Source organism: Muscardinus avellanarius (assembly GCF_963383645.1).
Source record: "Muscardinus avellanarius genome assembly, chromosome: X".
Lineage (NCBI taxonomy): Eukaryota > Metazoa > Chordata > Mammalia > Rodentia > Gliridae > Muscardinus > Muscardinus avellanarius.
In genome coordinates, this window is record NC_137792.1 from 9,108,813 (window position 1) to 9,128,493 (window position 19,681).

At 38.6% G+C, this 19,681-nt stretch overlaps 1 protein-coding gene across 1 annotated transcript in view; it reads right to left on the reverse strand.

Annotated features, from left to right (window-relative positions):
- PIR (pirin) overlaps positions 1–19,681 on the reverse strand; it is a gene marked incomplete at both ends in the record, with an annotated part of 99,926 nt that overhangs the window by 19,618 nt on the left and 60,627 nt on the right. The window contains 2 exons of the mRNA XM_080719107.1: positions 2,188–2,232; positions 16,606–16,690. Of these exons, the coding sequence (XP_080575233.1) occupies positions 2,188–2,232; positions 16,606–16,690 (130 nt within the window). The remainder of the gene's footprint in view (positions 1–2,187; positions 2,233–16,605; positions 16,691–19,681) is intronic.

Sequence of the window (19,681 nt, forward strand, 5' to 3'; positions counted from 1 at the left end):
GCTTTCCCCTGCTTCTTTTTAGTCTATGCACACATTTCTGGAATTCTGAATATGTTAGAAGTCATGTGCTCTTTCTTACTTTCCATTTGAATAGGTTATTTTGTTCCTCGTGAAATAATAAGTCACGGGTGCTATCTCATTAACATTGTTTTTTTTTTTCCTATTTTTATAAAGTACTATGTGATTGTCAGGATTTTCAGAAGATCATAAAAATAAAAGGTGCCTCACCTCTTCCAGATGGTTAATACAGTTTGATGTTTTTGTACAGGGGTTTCTATGCTACTTCTAGATTACTTTCCCATCCTTTCTTGAATGTCAAAAATTAATGAATTTTGCTTTTAAAATTTCCTTAATTGAACTCTTGTTCAGTGAAAGAGGACTCAAGCTCATTGATATCATATTAGGAATAAATTTCAAAATACTGTTATTCCCAGGAGAAAAGTTTCAGGCAACTGAGCACTCTTTGGGGAAGATATGCAGAATGGTTTAAATAAAAAGTCATGTGTGTAACCTTCTAGCTCTGAGCAGATGTTATCAGCAAGCCTGCTGCTGTCCTGGTGCTGAGAGTATTATTGCCTAAGCAGGTGGCCATGTTAGGGCTCCAGGGAGTTTATTAATGGTATCCCTGCAGGGGGTGGGTGCAAAGCACACAAAAGCAGAACATCTCAGGAATGGGGATTTTGGTCTGTCTCTAAGGATGCCTCACCCCTCCATCACTGTCCATAGGTGGGGAAATGAGAGGCGGGTTCTCTCATTTTGGGTTTTTGCAGAAGTACAGAGATGCAATATTCCAGTACAAGAAGTTTGTTTGGAAAATGATCGCAGGAAAAAACAGGCAAGAAATCAGGAGCGTTAGACAGGAAAGGCAGGCAGGCATTGTGAAGGGCATGCCATTAAGCACACTCTCACCATAGGTGACTTTAACCTAATTTTGTAACCAGGAAAATCTAGGAGAAGGCCTCTCACACAGACCTCCTGAGTTATCCTACCCGAAGGATCAGGTAACTTCTAGAATACTAGTTCTCCTGCACTTTCATCCTGCTCGGCTAGGGTAGAGCAGTCCTCCAGAGTTTCAGAAAAAGAGGCACACATCCTGGTCACTGGAAGTAGGTCAGTGGGCACCAAGTTTGAAATGCCTAGGGTTCTGAGTGGGGCAGTAACAGCATCTGCTACAGCCCCTTTCTGTAGGCGCCCCTCCCCCCAGAACCCTGGGCTGCTTCTAGAGAATGAGAAAGAAGGAATTAGATGCAGGTAGAAGCCAGCCTACCACCTGTCCCTTGGCTCTTCTGCCACTGGGTTGGGCTAAGAGATTTAAACTTGGAAACATAAGATGGTGTGTTTTCTGTGTTGTCACGGAGTAAAGAGTATAAGGTGGGACAAAATGAAGGGGTTAGAAAAGCCCTTGGTTCTGGTCCCAGGTCTACCAATGCCTACCTTTGGTAAGCTAAATAACTTCCTTTACATTTCATGTTCCATCTATGAAAATGAAAGTTAACTGGTTCTCAAACATCCCTGCTTGACTAGGCTCAAAAGGCAACACACAGCCCGGCACGGTGGTGTATGCTTAATAATACCAGGACTTGGGAGGTTGAGACAGGATTGCTGGTTTGAGGTTTGAGGTCAGCCTCAGCAACCTAGCAAGACCTTTAGTAACTTAATAAGAGCCTGTTTTAAGATAAAAATAGGGCTGGGGATGTAGCTCAAAGGTAGAATGCCCCAGGGTTCAATCCCCAGTACCATACACACACAAAAGTCAGTACATATACAACCCTTAGAATAGAAGTAAACTAAATTTGAGATATGTCAGAGGCAGCTGGGACTACTAATTCTCTTCTTTCCACCTCCCAGGACATAGTTTCCTGCTCCCATTTGAGCCCAATGGAGCTCTAGCCCTTTGTCAACATGGAGGTCGCCTCTCACTGAGATATCAACACATGCAATCATGCTTGAATCTTTGTGAAATGGCTGTGTCTTGATTGGTAATCATATTCTCCTCCCTCACTGAACATTCTGGAAACTATGAGGCACCCTTTCCTGAGTGTACCTGTGTTGGGATAAAGAGAGGGCTGGAATGGAGGAGAGAAGGCATAGTATTCAATTATATAAATTGTTTCCTTCCACCTTTTATTCTTTTGGTAGTTTAAATTAAATTGAAATTGAATCCTAAATGGTATACCTATAACTTACCTATATACACATCTCCAGATATGGTATAAATGAAGCTTGTCCACCCTGGAAAAGGACCAGCAACATTGAAATGTTAGTGTCCACAATGCCAAAAGGAATAGATATATCAAATACAAAATAAAAATTAAAGATGAAATGCTTCATTTTCTTTAAGATAAATATCTTGATTCTAGCTCTGTGAACTGTTTACACAGTCACACATATGCTCTCTTGTGCACGTACACACACACACACACACACACACACACACACACACACACAATCAGACTCCTAAACTTACATGACTTGGCCCCTGATGTTTCAGAGCAACCCAAAATGAAAAGTATGTAATTCACCTGGCTATCATCTATATGCCCCCAAATTATATTAACATACAAGTTGTTCCTTCTGATTCTAACATCTTGCTATTAACTACAATGTTTCAGTCTGGCTTTATCTTCAGCCTTGTTGTGCCTCCAGGTAATCCAAAGTGTGAATAATGCTGCAAATATGTTTTTCTGCGCTTAGTTGAATTCTACTTTTCAGTGAACTGATTCTTTCTTATCTGTCCTAAAATAGAACATGCATCAATTCCAGGGATGCAGGGATGCAAAATCTTCAGGGTATTTGATCGGCTTCAGATGATCTGTGAACTCCCTAGAAATGTGCACCAGTTTTCAAATGTGTGCATCTTACTGGGAAGATTGTATATAATACCCATCAGACTCCTACCATAAGCTCTGGGGCCAAGAACTCAGAACATGACACAACATAACATTTGCACTCTTGGCACCAGCATCTGATTTTCATGAATAAAATATATGTATTGGTTCCCATAGCTCACAGCAGATACTTGTTTCCACTGAGAGGCACGAACCTAGAAAGGCAAGCTCAAAAAGGTATTGGGAAATTACTCCATGTTCCTTCAGTAGAATAGAAGTCAGAGGTGGTGGCATACACTTGTAATCCCATTACTTGGGAAGTTGAGACAGAAAGATCACAGGCTGGAGGCCAGCCTCACCAACTTAGAGAGACCCTTAACAACTAAGTGAGACCCTGTTTCAAAATAAAAAAATAAAAATAAAAAGGGCTGGATGTGTAGCTCAGAGGTAGAATGTTCCTGGGTTCAATCTCCAGTAACACATAAAAAAGGAAGGAGGGAATGAGAGGAAGGGAGAGAGGGACCTGGAAGTGGAATTCAGGGCAAAAGAATAGAACCAAGACTAGAGTCTGTGGGAGTCAAGAATACAGGGACAGAGTAAACAGAAGCCTTCAAGGAGCAAGGAAGCTGAAGTACACTCTAAGGATATGGTTATGGTGGCCAATGGGCCGAAACACACAAGTAGCACAAAAGAAAAGCTATGGCTCATAAAAATTTAACACAAACTGAGCCTTGTGAAGAAAATCTGAAGGCTGGCCAAACACACTTAAGGGGATGCCAGAAGATATTTTCCCCACCTATTCCACAGTTTTTCCTCTCTTGAGATTTTACTAAAATACTTTTAAGCCCTCAGGAAATAATGCTACTTATTCACCATCCACTCATTCTTTGTCTCCCTCAGTCTTCCAAGCTCAGTGTACCACCATTTATGGATCCTCTACCACAGGACCTGCAGTTTTTAGGGAGATACACAGATGAACAGAACACAGCGAGGGGTATTTGATTTGAACATGGCGAGGTAGGTTTGGAACAGATGCTGAAAACACAGGCCAACAATGTATAGCCTAATTCCACAACTCTTTCTCTGTATTTTAATGAATTATGAGATTTCCTATTCTTATTTAGCTTGATTTATAATTGTATTCTAAAAGTTGGGTGAAGTGGCACATACCTAGAATTCCAATACTTGGGAAGAGACAGGAAGAGCAGAGGTTCAAGGTCAGCCTCAGCAACTTAGTGAGGCTCTGCTACAAAATAAAAATAAAAAGGACTGGGGTGTTGCTTGGAGAGAATGCCCCTGGGTTTAATCCCCAGTACCACACAAAAATAATAATTTTATACTCTACAACAACTCTCTGCTTTTAAAGACAAATGAAAAGGAGAGGCATGGGGAAGGAAATAGACTGAATAATGTTATGTACATATGTGAATATCTTACTAATTAATCACACTACCACATACAATTACAATGCACCAAACTTGTTTAAAAAGTTCACCATTTAAAGTTGTTTAAATTTCCTTTTCAAAGTAAAATGGTTTTATTTTTCTCATTAAAAATAAGTAACACACGATTTCAATACAAAATATTAAGATAGTGGATACGAAAGCATGGAACAACTAAACTGGAACTCTCTGCAATCCTCATACCTACCCCAACAGATATTGTTAGTGATATAGTATTTGTGCCCTCAGGATTTTATGCACTATATAATATTTGCTTAAAAACTGGAAAAAACACAATGTTCTGCTTTGAATACCTTTCCATGTCAAAACAGAACAGTAATTCATCCTTGGGCAAGACTGCATAGCATTCCATTGTGAGGACGTGTCATAATTTATATAACCCATCCCTTCTTCATGGTTTCAAAGTACTAAAAAACTGTTTCCATATTTGATAAAACCTCAAAGCTCTCAATTGCTTGAATGAGTTTTTATTTGAAAACGGTTTCCACATTTGATAAAACCTTAAAGCTCTCAATTGCCCCCAATGAATTTTTATTTGGGAACATTTTAATTATTCTAATCTCATTTCCTTCTCCACCTCCTTTGCTTTCTATTTACCCTTTAAGCAGAAATCTCGTCTACATGTAATTGCCTAGGTTCGTTTCTTTCCTCTGTCAATTTTTTACATGACCCAGAAGAACCAACTATTTGCTTAAAGGAACAGCCAAGACAGTTTATGAAGTGCATTCATCTATTTTTGCTTCTTGTTAAACTACTCAATTAGGACGTAGAGTGTCTTTGCCAGTTATAACACAATTCATTCTGCGGAGTGGAAGGCACGGAGTGTTAAAAGAAAATGGAATAGGGAGAGTAGACAATTTCCTTTTTATTTTCTTTTTAGCAAGATGTCTACCTGCATTTGCTCCTCTTAAGCCTTGTTTAATATATTCGGTAAGCAGTTTCTTAAGGCTAACACAAAAGAAAACAAATGGCATGCTGTGCAAATGCTGTATTTTTTAAGCACAACCACATTTCGCTAGAATTATGTTTCTGCAAGATTTTCAGGTACTTCTCATCTGTCTTTCTTCACTCAAATCTCCTCCCACTTTGATGTCCTGCACCGGGAATTGATGCCATCCTCAAACTTTTATTGCTCTCTCGGAGGTCACGCACCTGTATTTTCCTTTCTTCTACAAATCTGGTTGCCAAGCTACTGTCTCTTTAGAGCTGGGAAGCTCTTCCCTTCCCTTGGGCAATAACAAATAAAATGAGTTGAGACTGAAGTCATCATTTCCTTCTGGCCCCTGGGACAGTTAAGTCCGCAACACATACATATCAGATCTCCTTTAGCCAAGCATTAAAAAAATGTACAATGTTTTCTTTTAAATATGTTAATCATTTTCTGTGGCATTTGCTCTCATTTCCCGGGAGGTGCCCAATTCTTGCAAACATCTCTAGCGAGGACTTTTCCCAGCCTACATTCCTTGGCTGGATCTAGATTCTTTTTCTCCTGCCTCAGTCTTAAAGTTCATTACTCCAATGAATTGACAACTATCCTTTATACATGATGTGGAGAGAAAGTAGAAAAACATGGCCTGGTAATACACTGAATCCATAACAGAGGGCAACAGGACCAAGAGGTGAATGTGCTTTCCCTCAAACTCTGGGTCACTCTGGCTTCCAGACCTCAAGGCAGCCCTGGTTTCTAAAAGCCTTCCTGGGAAGTCCCTGTGTTCAGCTTCTGCAGGCAACTGTCTCACTGTGGACTTAATGCCGGACTTCCTGGGATAGAAGGCAGACCCGTGTGGTCCTCTCCATCCCTCCTCCTTCCTCATGCCACCAAATTATTTTAATATTTATTTTGAAATAATTTTAAAAATGCGCAAGAGTTGCAGAAATATTATAATCACTGTACACCAATCACCCCGATTCCCCAAAGCCAACAAGTTATTGCACATACTTTATTTTTCTTCTTGCTATATATGTGATTTTTTTTGGTGGTACTAGGGATGGAACCTTTCTACTTCCAGGCTACACTCCCAGACCTGTTTTATATTTTTATTTGGAAATAGGATCTCTTAAGCCAGTGAAGTTGGCTTTGAACCTGCACAATCCTCCTGTCTCTACCTCCCAAGCACAGGGATTACAAGCATGCGCCACCACGCCCGGCTTATATATGTAGTTTTTAATGAACTATTTAAGAGAAACTTGCAGGCATAATTTCTCCTACCCAGAAATAATTTTAAGTATGTATTCTCTAAAAACAAGTATATTTTTCTATCCATGTAGAACACTCTTATAATGATAAAATTGACATTGGTACAATAGTGTTATCTATGTTATCTAAGCCAGCTACTGTCCTCACGGACTGCACAACATGCCAAGCTCTACTAGGCAGGGTCACTGCTTCACAAGCACACAGTCAAGGACTCTGAACCTCATTATAATGTAGCAATGCACCAGCAAAAGTATATTCTAAAAGTATACTCAAAAAGAAGAACTTTGCATTTGGGGATTATTTCCCAAAATGTCTTCCTCAAGAACCTCATGATACTTAGGATGCTGTCTGTGTCCACTAAACACTGCAGTCTAGAATTTGTGATCATATAGCACCTGGCAGCTCACTCTAAGACCTATAAGCTTGCCACAAAGATGCTTTTAACCTCCATCTCATAACTAAACAAACAGCAAGAGAAAGAAAGGTGGCAACTTTGCAGCTCTGCAATCTTGGAAAGAGATGGTTATTATATGAGTTTGTAGAAATTCTTTTTTACTGTGCTGAGGATTGAACTCAGAGGCATTCTGCCTCCAAGCTACACTCCCAGTCCTATTTTTGTTTTATTTATTTATTTTTATTTGGAAACAGGGTCTTGCTAAGTTGCTGAGGACTGCCTCAAACCTGCAATTCTCTTGTCTCAGCCTCCCAAGTACTGGGATTGCAAGGTGTGTGCCATTATGCCTGGCTCAGTTTGTGAGAATTTTATCCAAAGAAAGAAAGAAAGAGAAAGAAAGAAAGAAAGAAAGAAAGAAAGAAAGAAAGAAAGAAAGAACCAAGAGAACACCCATTAGACTAAATTTGGTGAGTGAGTGACATCGATAGGAAAATGCACAACCATATTGCATGTTGCACACATAATAACACCTGAGACAATTTTTTCCAAAATAAAATATACTCAGAATGTATTTCATTCATTACAGAATGATCTTGCTACAGGCTGTGCCTATTAGTCATGAACAGGTAACATTAAGAGCCATCCTTAAAGATCCTATATTTTAGGTAGGAACTATTATTAGGGTTTGGTCCACATTCATAATATTGAGCATTCATGACACCAGTGGATAATAAAAAACTAAGAAATGTATTAGCAATATGACCTTTCAGAAATACTCTCAGGAAAAGAACACCCTTCTGTGTGTCCCAAATGGAGCCTAGCCCACTTGAGAAAATACTTTGCTGATTCTTTTCTTGCTAATAAAGTCACAAGACAAAATGCATCATAATCCCATGGAAGCAAATCCTACTCTTTAGAGACTAAGTCTACATAGAAGCATTGAGGTTTTCCTACTAAGAAGACATTTAATACAGTAATTCTGAACTAAAGTACTGCTGTTACAAATTCTTGTTTTTATTTCAAATAACGTGTTTCTTCTTCAACTATACAGCATGTACAACTAGTTTTTAATTGTTCAGAACATTTCAGAAAATAATTCAAGTATATAAACAAAATCACTAAACTATATGGAGAGCTATATAACAAATGATTTCAAGTGCTTGAAGTTATTTTAAGTCCAGTTTATAGATTATTATTAAGATCTAAAATATACAAAAATTTGAAGGGTTAAAGAGTGGTTCAGAAAACAATAGAAACCTAAAATTAGGAGAGAATTTCATAAATATCGCTAAGGTTATCTTAAGACATTTAGACAGTTGCCCATTTTTTTTTTTTGGTGGTACTGGGGTTCCTGGAAGCCCTTCTACCTCCGGGCTACACTCCCAGACCTATTTTTTATGCTTTTTTATTTGGAAACAGGGTCTCATAAGCCAGCACGCGCGGCTGGCTTCGAACCTGCGCAATCCTCCTGTCTGCCTCCCAAGCGCGGGGATTACAAGCGTGCGCCACCACGCCCGGCCTGACAGTTGCCCATTTTTAACAGAAAAATACTTTTAAGTAGTACATACAAACCGACTGTGGTTGTGCCTGTTTGTTATCCCAATACTTGGGAGGCTGAAACGGGAGGATCACAGGTTCACAGCCAGCCTCAGCAACTTAGTGAGACCATGTCTTAAAATTATGGCTGGGATTTATATCAGAGGTAGAACACCCGTGGGTTCAATCCCTAGCACCAAAAAGAGTACATACAAAATATGAGAAATAAACCCTCCCATTAAAATTTAAAGGTATTTCAACTATTCCAGAAACTGTTTTTTATTTTACATTGATCATCAATTTTAATTTGTTTAATCCTAGAGATGATATATCAGAAAAACATAATATGCCGGGTGTGGTGGTGCACGCTTATAATCCACACGCTTGGGAGGTGGAGACAGGAGGATCGCGCAGGTTCGAAGCCAGCCACGCTGGCTTAAGAGACCCTGTTTCCAAATAAAATATAGAAAAAAAAATTGGTCTGAGAGTATAGGCCGGAAGTAGAAGGGTTTCCAGGAACCCCAGTACCAGAAAAAAAAAGAAAGAAAAAAAAAAAGAAAAACACAATACAATTTTGAAATCGATGATATTATTCATTTAAAATTAAAAAAGGATAGTCCTTTTTAACATACCAGAGAATCTTAGGTTTATTTACCAATGTGCTCAAGGCACCACTAAATAGAATACTAGTTACTAAAGATGCAATTCTTTATTTAGGGAAGTTAAGAATCATAGTGAAAGTCAGTCTGTGTGGGTTACATTCTCAGTCTTAACACTCACTAGCTAATTGACAAGTTACTTAATATCTTTGTACCTTGGTTTCCTCATCTGAAAAATGGGTCAATCACATTCCTTATCTCTTCCAATTGTGAGGACTACAGGTGTTAAAAGGGTGAAAGTTCTCAGAGCAGGTTCTGGCAAATAGTAGGCACATAATAAATATTAGCAATGATGGTCCATGACATCCTCATTATTTTTTTGGCCATTTTTCCTCTATATAAAAACTTCATTATAAATATCTAATTGTACCTCACCATACATGAAAATCAATTCCTTTAAAGGATATAAGATTTCATTTAGTGTTACTAAGTTCAAAAGATGAACTTTTACATTATGGTGACTATATTAATAGTAATAGATTGTATTCTTGAAAAATATTAAGCGTTCTCTCCATCAAAATTATAATCATGTGAGGTAATTCATATGTTAATTGGCTAGATTTAGTCCATAAGTATATGTGTTGTATGTACATATGTATATGCCTACATATTTATGTATACATACATAATTCAAAATATCACATTATATATACATGATAAATAACAATTTATCTGTCAATTAAACAAGTTTGAAAAGAAAACTAATTCCAGGTGAATAAATACTTTAATATGAAAGGCAAATAATGAAACAGCAAAATAAGAACATTTTCATGATCTTGAGTTAGGGAATGACTATTAAAGAAGCTGGGCATGATGGTGCATGCCTGTAATCCCAGTACTTTGGAGGCTGAGACAGGAAGATGGAAGGTTCGAGGCCAGCTGTACCAACTAGAAAGGTTCTCAGCAACTGAATGAGTCCATATTCACAAATAAAAAATAAAACAGGGCTGAAGTATAGTAAGAAGGTAGAATGCCCCTGGGCATGATAACAAAAGAAAAAAGAAAAGAAAAGAAGAAAAGGAGCTATGGGAAGCATTAATCATTAAGGAACAGATTAGTACATTTAAGGAATTTTATTTATTAAAATACAGAAAAATAAACTAAGCGTGGAGGAGCATGCTTGTAATCCTAGCATTTAGGAGGCTGAGACAGGAGGATCGCTATTGATTTGCAGACAGCATCAGCTACATAGCGAGGCTCTTTGCAACTCAGTGAGACACTGTTTCAAAATAAAGAATAAAAAACAGGGTTGGGGTGTAGCTCAGAGGTAAAATGCCCCTGGATTCCATCCCCAGTGCTGCAAAAAAAAAATACACACACACACACACACACACACACACACACACACACACACATATATATATATAACATTGTATATATATAAAACATTGTATATATAAAACATTGTATATATATATATAACATATATATATATATAATGCAGAAGAGTAAATAAAAAGGCATATGAGAAAATATTTGCAGCACAAATAAATGATGATGACTAGTATTCATAATATATAAAGAGTTCCTACAAATCCATATGAAACCCAACCAAAGAAGAATGATATGAAACTTTTTGCTGGATCATTTTACATTTCAGTATTTTGTTCCTCCTCATCATTTCTCTGAAGATTTATTGATTTATATCCATTAACCATTATATGTAAATTCAAGTATAAGGGGGTAACTGACAAAATATAGCTTTATATTTATAGTAGATAGCTTTACCAAAAAAAAAAAACTCCCCGTGAGATAAATGATGTACTTGGTGTAGTGAAAAAAAAATCAGTTTTATTCTTCCTATGAAAAAATACCCCAAATTCTAAAATTTTACATAAATCATTCCTGTTTGGGGCATTCTTCTTAACAGTAGAGAATGACAATAAAAAGACATTTAGGCAGAAACTTGGTGGGGAATTTACCATGTATTTCTTCATACCTACTCTCATATGAAAAAATCAAAAGGGGCTATAGGTATTGCTCAGTGATTATGATAGAATGCTTGCTTAGCAGGTATAAGTCCCTGGTTTCAATAATCAGTACCACATAAAAAATTCACAAATGAGAGAGGAAAAATGCATTTTAAGTCATTGACAACATGGGAAAATGTTATACTTTGAACAAAGACTGTCAGTGTTGAGGCTGACGCTATAATGATCTCATAGCTTCTGCCTCTTGGTACTGCTTGAGGTAATACCCTGTGGGTGAGCTACACCCAGTGACTTGCTTCTCATCAGCAGAATACAGCAAAAGGGAAAAGATGTCACTTCTGAGATTCGGTTATATAAAAACTCTGGCTTCCATGTTGGTCATCCTCTTTTACTTGATCATTTATGAGCCCAGATGAAGCCAGAGGCCATGTTATGAGCTGTTCTATGGAGAGGACAAGAAAGAGAACAGACTTCAGCCACCAATCTTTCAGGAGCTAAATGCTGCCAACCGCCATATGAGCATGAGCTTGGAAGTACACTCTTCTCAGGTGAGGCTTGGGATGACTGCACCTCGGCTTCATTGAAGCCTTGAAATGCTCTCTGAACCAAAGGACACGGGCAAATTGTGAGACAGTGTGAGATCGTAACACACTAAGTTCTGGGTAATTTGTTATCAAGCATACTGCTAACTAATACAAAAAATGTATTTCCATATAACCTACTGTGATTTACCAAAAAGATACTGAATGCACACCACTAAATCTACATTTATTTATTTATTATTTATTTATTTATTTATTTATTTATTTATTTATTTATTTTGGTGGTACTGGGGTTCCTGGAAGCCCTTCTACCTCCGGGCTAAACTCCCAGACCTATTTTATTTTTTGGAAACAGGGTCTCCTAAGCCAGCGCGGCTGGCTTCGAACCTGCGCCACCCTCCTGTCTCCGCCTCCCAAGCGCGGGGCTTACAAGCGTGCGCCACCACGCCCGGCCTAAATCTACTTTTTAAATCAAACAAGGAAGACATGATTCTCTTCCTTTTCCCCCCTCTCTCTGAAGGTAAACATAGAAGCAAATTATACTGACCGTATTTAAGAGAGTTTACTAGTTTCCTGATCCTGATGCAAGGAATCACAGTCACATCACTCTTTCTTTTGATACACTTACTTCTCTCACTCTGACTCCCTGTCTTCCGTTCATGCATATAGATTTATAATGACATTGTACCCCCCTGGCTTATCCAGAACAATTGCTCTGTATTAGCCAGCTTTCCATTACTATAACAAAATACTTGAGATAATCAATTTCAAAAGAGGAAAACTTATTTGGCTCATGGTTTCAGAGGCTTGGATCCATTTTTAATTTGCTATATTGCTTTAGGGCCCATGGTTAAGGCAGAACATCAAAGAAGAACTGTATGGCAGAGAAGGATGCTCACTTTATGGCCACTGGGAAATAAAAAAAGAAAAGGAGTGGCCAGGGTCCCAATATCCCCTTTCAGGGCATGCCCACAATAAATTAACCCATCCCACTAGGCCCAACCTAAGGTTTCTGTTACCACCCAGTCGTGCCACAGGCAGGGGACCAAGCCTTTAACATTGGGGCCTTGGGAGAACATTTATTTGAATCATACCACTGTCCTTCTCAAGAACCTTAATTTAATCATATCTGCAGAGTCCCTCTTGTAACATTGCAGGTTCTGGGGATTCAAAGATCTTTGGGGGGTTATTATTCTGCTTACCACAAATGCATGGGCCATATGGTCTCTAAAGAAATCTCGTTTATTCATCTACATATATGATAAAAGTTATGAGAAGCAAACAGCTTAAAAAATCAAAAAAATTCATATTATAACATGTCTCCATGTTTAATATTACAGATAATGCTTTCAAGTGCCCACAAGTGAAGGTATCATGAAGAAAGATGAAAAAAAAAATAAACAGAGAGGCTGTTGAGGGCTAAACTGATACTTTTAGTCAAAAGGCAAAGTGGGCATGAGGACCAGAAGGCATACGTCTCTTGGAAAAGATTGATATATTTCCTAGAAACACAGATTTATGTCTTTCACAATGAATAATAGCAGTGTTATCTGCATATCAGTTTGTAGCAAGAAAAATCACATTGCAAGAGATGGTAAAAGTCACTGCAGAAGCACCCTACTTATTCTTATTTTAGCCAATAGCTAACACAAAAAACGTGTGGCTGATGCAAAAAGCATCTGGTACTGTCAGAGACTCGACAAATTGGATTCTTTGTAAGTGATGCACCGTCCAGCTCCATTCCTGATATCAACTGTCTTCCAAATCATCACTGCATGAAACATCTGTTTTCTGCGAGACTAGCACAACCCAACGGAAACGTGCCTAGCCTGAAGGAAATATAGAGATGGTAAAAATCGATTCTAATACTATTTATGGGAAGGAATTCAGATAAGACCTATTCTGAGTCATGAAAAATATTTCCAGGCCCCCCTAAACTGGATTTCCCTTAGGACATTGGCATTTTCTTGGTATCAGAGGTGGGATGGTGGCAGTACATGATTCTAGTTCTGATTAGTCCGATAATGATACAGCTGAGTTAACAGCAAATTAGATTGCACAGCCTATGCCAAAAATCAAACATAACCCAGACATCCATGTCAAATCCCTTTACCATGAGTAACAAAACCATCAAAATATTATAAATAACATGTCCAGGACCCAGCCAATGGTCCATCCATTGCAAGAAATACTTGATATAACAACACATCCAAATAAAATGAATTTACACAGTCCTTGGAGTTCGTAATGGAATTTGACCTGGAAAAGTGGTAAGAAAATTAAAAAGACAATGACTCTGATTTGAATGACTTCATAACAAAACTTACGCAGCATAGAATTATATCCAGTGTGTTTGATTTCAGGCAGCTGAGACTGTCAATAATAAGTGCTTTAAAATACTTGAGTTAATTTTCTGGCATTGCATTAGGAAAACCTCCAATTTTGAATCGGTTACCTGATTCAATGTAAATAGAGGTATGTGTGTGTGTGTGTGTGTGTGTGTGAGAGAGAGAGAGAGAGAGAGAGAGAGAGAGAGAGAGAGAGAGAGAGAGAGAGAACCCACTACTGTTACTGGAATTTATAACAGACTGGTTTAAACTGGGGCTCTAGAAACTCAATGCCAAGCATGCTTTTTTTGTGTGTGGTACTGGGGATGGAACCCAGGGGCATTGTACCTCAGAGCTATACCCCCGTCCCTACGTTTTTAGTTTTTCTATTTTTGAAACAGGGTCCCCCTAAGTTGCAGAGGGCCTCACTAAGTAGCTGAGGCTGTCCGTGAACCCTGATCCTCCTGTCTCAGCCTCCCGAATGCTAGGATTACAAGCATGCGCCACCACGCCCAGCCCCTAAGAATGCATTTTAAAGCTACTTTCTTTCATATCCCACCAGAATGATTTGGAAAGTAATCCTCAGCTTTAAAATTCACAATGACAAAATAAAATCCTAGTACAGCTATGTAAACCGACACATACCTATTGGCTCGCAAGGCAATACAGGGGAGATGGCTATGAGCAAAGCAAAAAAATGAACATGAACCATTCATTTTTGGCATATGGCATCACGGAGAAACTATATTATCATAACATTACCGACAAAGTGGAACTGCCACTTTGTATGCAACCTGACCGTATCTTTTTAAATAAACCTGGTAACCATCCTGGAAACCTGTCCCACCAAAATGAATCCACATATACAAAGACGGATCTACAGGGTATTTATTCACTGCAACCAAGTTTTCAGTAGCTAAAAGGTAGGAACAAGGTGAATATCCACCAACAGGGAATAGCTAAACCCCTCATGGTAAACCTATGCTATACAACATCACTGCAAAAACGAGCCACATGTGGAGATTGGGAAGGATTTCCATGAGGTACTCTTCAGTTGGAAAAAAGAACAATGCAAAAGAGTATAACAGGATTCCATTTTAGTAAAATAACTAATAAGTATGTGTATATCTGCACACACACATATGTTTGTGTAGCAAACAAGAGTAGATGGGAGGAGGGAAGAAGAAATTCCCTAATGTACATGACACACATTCATAAACATATCAAGGTAAAACAACTAAGCCAAACACAAGCAGAAGGGGGGTGAGGGAATGGGGTGGGAAATGGGGAGGGCTAAGTGAGCGATGTGTGCATGTATGCCTCTACCACTTTGGACTCCATTAAGATGTATGACTACAATGCACCAATAAAAAATTTTAAAAGGGTGGAGAAAAATTTCAATGAAATTTCAGGATAGATCCAAGCTGTATGGTAGACTTGGGATGTACAGACAGAGAGTGCTGCTATGGGTGGGTAATGGCGATAAAGAATTTCAGGGAAGCAAAAATCAAAGGCAGAAGCAAAAGGTAACACACACAACAGTTAGGGCATGTTGCTTTTATGCTTACAGTCATAAAAATCACATATAGTGTAGGTATAGGGTTAAGTGAATTAACTTGAAAGTTTTTCTGTACTTAAAAACAGCTAAAATGAAAAAAAAAGAGCAAAATATTGGGTCTAAATTTGATGCCTAAATGACCTTGGATATAACTTTTTTTTTTTGCATTGCTAAGGTTGAACACAGGGCCTTGTGCAAGCTAGACAAATGCTCTATTACTGAGACACACTTTAGAGCTAACCTTTTTGTTTCGAGTTTGTCTTTGTTACTGGAGGTTGAACTGAGGGATGTTTTCTGAACTACACTCCTCCCCCAGCTCTACTGTTTATTTTGAAACAGGGTCTGACGTTGCTGAGGCTGTCTGTGAACCTGCAATCCTCCTATCTCAGTCTCCCAAGTATTGGTATTACAGGTGTACACTACCACGCCTGGCTAACCCTACGAATTTTTTTTTTTTTGGTGGTACTGGAGTTTCCTGGAAGCCCTTCTACCTCAGGGCTACACTCCCAGACCTATTTTTACATTTTTATTTGGAAATAGGGTCTCCTAAGCCAGCGCTCGCGGCTGGCTTCGAACCTGCGCGATCCTCCTGTCTCTGCCTCCCAAGTGCGGGGATTACAAACGTGCGCCACCACGCCCGGCACCCTACGAATTTTTAAAAAAATTAAATTGGTGGTAAATATTTGGGAATTTTCAAATTATTCTTTGCATTCAAATATCAAAAGAAAGGCTAACCTTCTTTATCCATACCTATCTCAAGCAAGACTGTATCTCAGTTAAGTGCATACTTAACTGAGATACAGTAACACAGCTCTGAATTTGACTTCAGGAACCCTGAGAGATACTAAGGGCCAGAAAGGGTAATTTACTAGCCCTACCTCATCCATTAAATCTTGAGATGGCCTTGACCAAGTAACTAATATGTTGTGCCTTGGTCTCCACACTTGTAAATTAAAGGGTCAACCTCTCACATTTCATGATTTCTCCCTTATATTCTTAACTTGAAAGGCCCCTGCAATATTTGCTAACTTAAAAACAATTAAGCATATTTAAATTTCGTAGAACTTTGTGCTGAGTTTAAAAAATAAACATATTCCTGGGAAATCAGTGTCTTGTATTTTTTGGCTTTTTTTCACTCACATGATTACTAAACCCCATAACCCATCATACCTTTAGGAATAGGCTGGGAATGCTTTGCTCCTTGGTCCAATTTGAAGTCCAAATATAAGGTTGGTGTGCGAGTATAAACCTTGGACTGAAAAGGAAAAGAAAACCATCAGCATTTTTTATAGATAGAGTCTCACTAAGTTGTGGAGGGCCTCCCTAAGTTGCTGAGGCTGGCCTGTGATCCTCCTTTCTCAGCCTTCCAAGTACTGGGATTATAGGCATGTGCCACTGCAACTGGCTCCATCAACCATTTTTCTTTTTTCTTTTTTCTTTTGTGGTACTGGAGGTAGAACTCAGGGGCTTTTCTACCTCCGGGCTATACTCCCAGACCTATTTTATGCTTTATTTGGAAACAGGGTCTCACTAAGTTGCTGAGAGCCTCACTAAGTAGCTGAGGCTGACTTCAAACCTCTGTGATCCTCCTGTCTCAGCCTCCCAAGCACGGGGATTATAAGCGTGTGCCACCACGCCTGGCCATCAACTATTTTTCTAAGAATGTTCCTGGGGATGGAATCCAGGGGCTCATGCATGCTAGCAAAGCAAGTGCTCTACCACTGAGTCACATCCATAGTAGAACTAGGTTCTTCATCTGAATTGGGTCTTTCTGTAATAGGCCTTAACCTACCTAAGAGTCTAAAAAGTGATCTATGCATATTATTTTTACTCACTTGGCTCTTGCAAAAAAACTGTAGTTTGCCACTGCTAGCCAAAAAAAACCCCAATTCCAAATGTAAGAAAGGCAAACATTTGCAGGATTTCCCATTGTAAACAGTGGTTCTGATTTCATGTTGTTAAGTGGAGTTTGTGGTTTGATATAATGTCATCCGGAATCACTGGCGCAGACCATGATCCAAGAGAGTAGCACAGTTGCTATAAACATTGTGATGTCTCATCATTTATCACTAAGTCCCAGTACCTCCATTTGGCTTTCATTTTTTTTACTTAAAACTTCACACAACAAAATAAAAGAGAATGTAACACCAAGCTTAGCAATGACTTCGAGTAAATGGAACTTGCACACACTGCTAGTGAAACTATAACTTGGTCCAAATACTTTGGAAAACTGCTCGGCAGTATGTAGTACAGATGGATATATGCATAGCCTTTGACCCGACAATCCAACTCATAGGTATATACCCAACAGAAATGTTGATCTAAAGACATATATAAGATGCTTAATAGTAGCACTGTGGATAAGAGCTCCAAACTGGAAATAGCCCATATATTTGTAGCAATAGAATGGGTAAATGAATTACAATACAGTTATGTAGTGGAATACTATACAGCAGGAGAATGAATGAACCCAACTACATGCAACAACTCAGAAGACTCTCATATGTAGAATACTGAGCCGATGAAGGAAGGCTTCACATGATTCCATTTCTATGAAGTTCAGAACAAAGCAAAATTACCCTATGGTGTAAGAAATCAGAAAAGTGGTTACTTTGGAAAGGTTAATAACTGTAGGAGTTTAAAGGGAGTTTTGGGGAGGATGGTAACCTTCTGTTTCTTCATCTGGTTGCTGGTTTCATGGGTGTGTTCACTTGGTAAAAATTCTCTGAGCTGTATACTTGGATTGTGTAATTTTCTCTGTTTATATTTTAATAAACCTCACATTACACAAATGCATTCGTAAAGGGACAAAAAGAAAGACTCCAGAGCCCAGAATTACTTACCATCCTTGATAAGGACATAATTTTACAGAGGATTATTACATAACTTCATATAGATGGGGACATTTCTGTCTTTTTCATCACTGGGTCCCCAGGGTCAACCTACAGTTTCTGTTCTATAGTAGGTGGTCAATCAGTATATATTAAGCGATGTTTCATATTGGAAAATTCCATGATGTGACTATTTTTATTGACAATATACATAAGATATTCATCAATATTTTTACTTATATGTAACAAAACACTGGGACAGGCAGATCTGGTATGATTAAAGGGTATGATTACATTAAATTAGAATTAGAAATAGTGTTGTCTATCGAAGGATTTTTTCCCTTTCTTATGTCTCCTAGTGAAACTTTGGCCTTTAAAATGGTCTGGTAGATGGTATTACCCAGCTTAGAAGGTCAAACTGCACAGTTTCAAAAAGTAAAAAAGCAAATCCCCTAGTGCATAAATAAATGAAACCAGAAAAACTTGTGACACCAAGTGCAACCCGAGGCCAAAAAGTCACAATCAATCTGAAGAGCTTGAAACACAAATAAAACAAGGGAAGCACACGAGAGCTACTGGATCTGATTCTCTAGGATTGTTGACTATGTACAGCACCATCTGGAAAGAGACCGGCTTGATCTTGTGAAGACTTCTAAAGTTACCTCGCAAAAGATCAAGGATAAATCTCACATAGGATCAGATGACTCCTCTGCTTGGCACTATTTAGTTCTTTCAGAAAAAAGATCCCTGGTTGGTTTCAGCATCTCACCCAGCCTCGGCTCCAGTGGCAGATGCGGTATTCCCACCTACATAAACAGGTCCTTGGCATTTTACTAGCATTTTCCCAGAATGTAGACATAAAAATAATATATTTTTTGGTACTAGGGATTGAACCCATTCTATCTCTTAGCTACACCCTCAGCCCCATTTTTTATTTTGCATGAGGGTATCACTAAGTTTTTGATGCTGTCTTCAAATCCACAATGCCTCACTAGGCAGAACATGAACATAAAAATAATCTTGAACTGAAGACCAAGAATCTTTGATACTAGTATTGCTAATCCTGCTGAATAGCAAAACACTTAGCTTCTTCTGAGTTTAGTTTACTCAACTGAAAACCTTGTGGAGAGACTTGCTGATGTTGAAGTCCATATCTGGTTCTGAAGTTCTGAGTTGGAAAATTAATGTCCTTCACACACTTATTTGTAAAAATCCCCTTATGATTTCAAAGACTAGAGCTATGGAGAAGTGAGAAAATATCTGGGGTGAGGGAGGGAAGCTAGGGGTGTAGGGAGCTAGTGAGGAACCACTGGTTATTTAGGGATATACTCACTCTGTTCTTGCTCTCTACTTTAGTCAACAACTTTGCCCTCCTGGCTGGCTCTTTTATTTCTCTTTCCTTTCTGCTTCTAGCT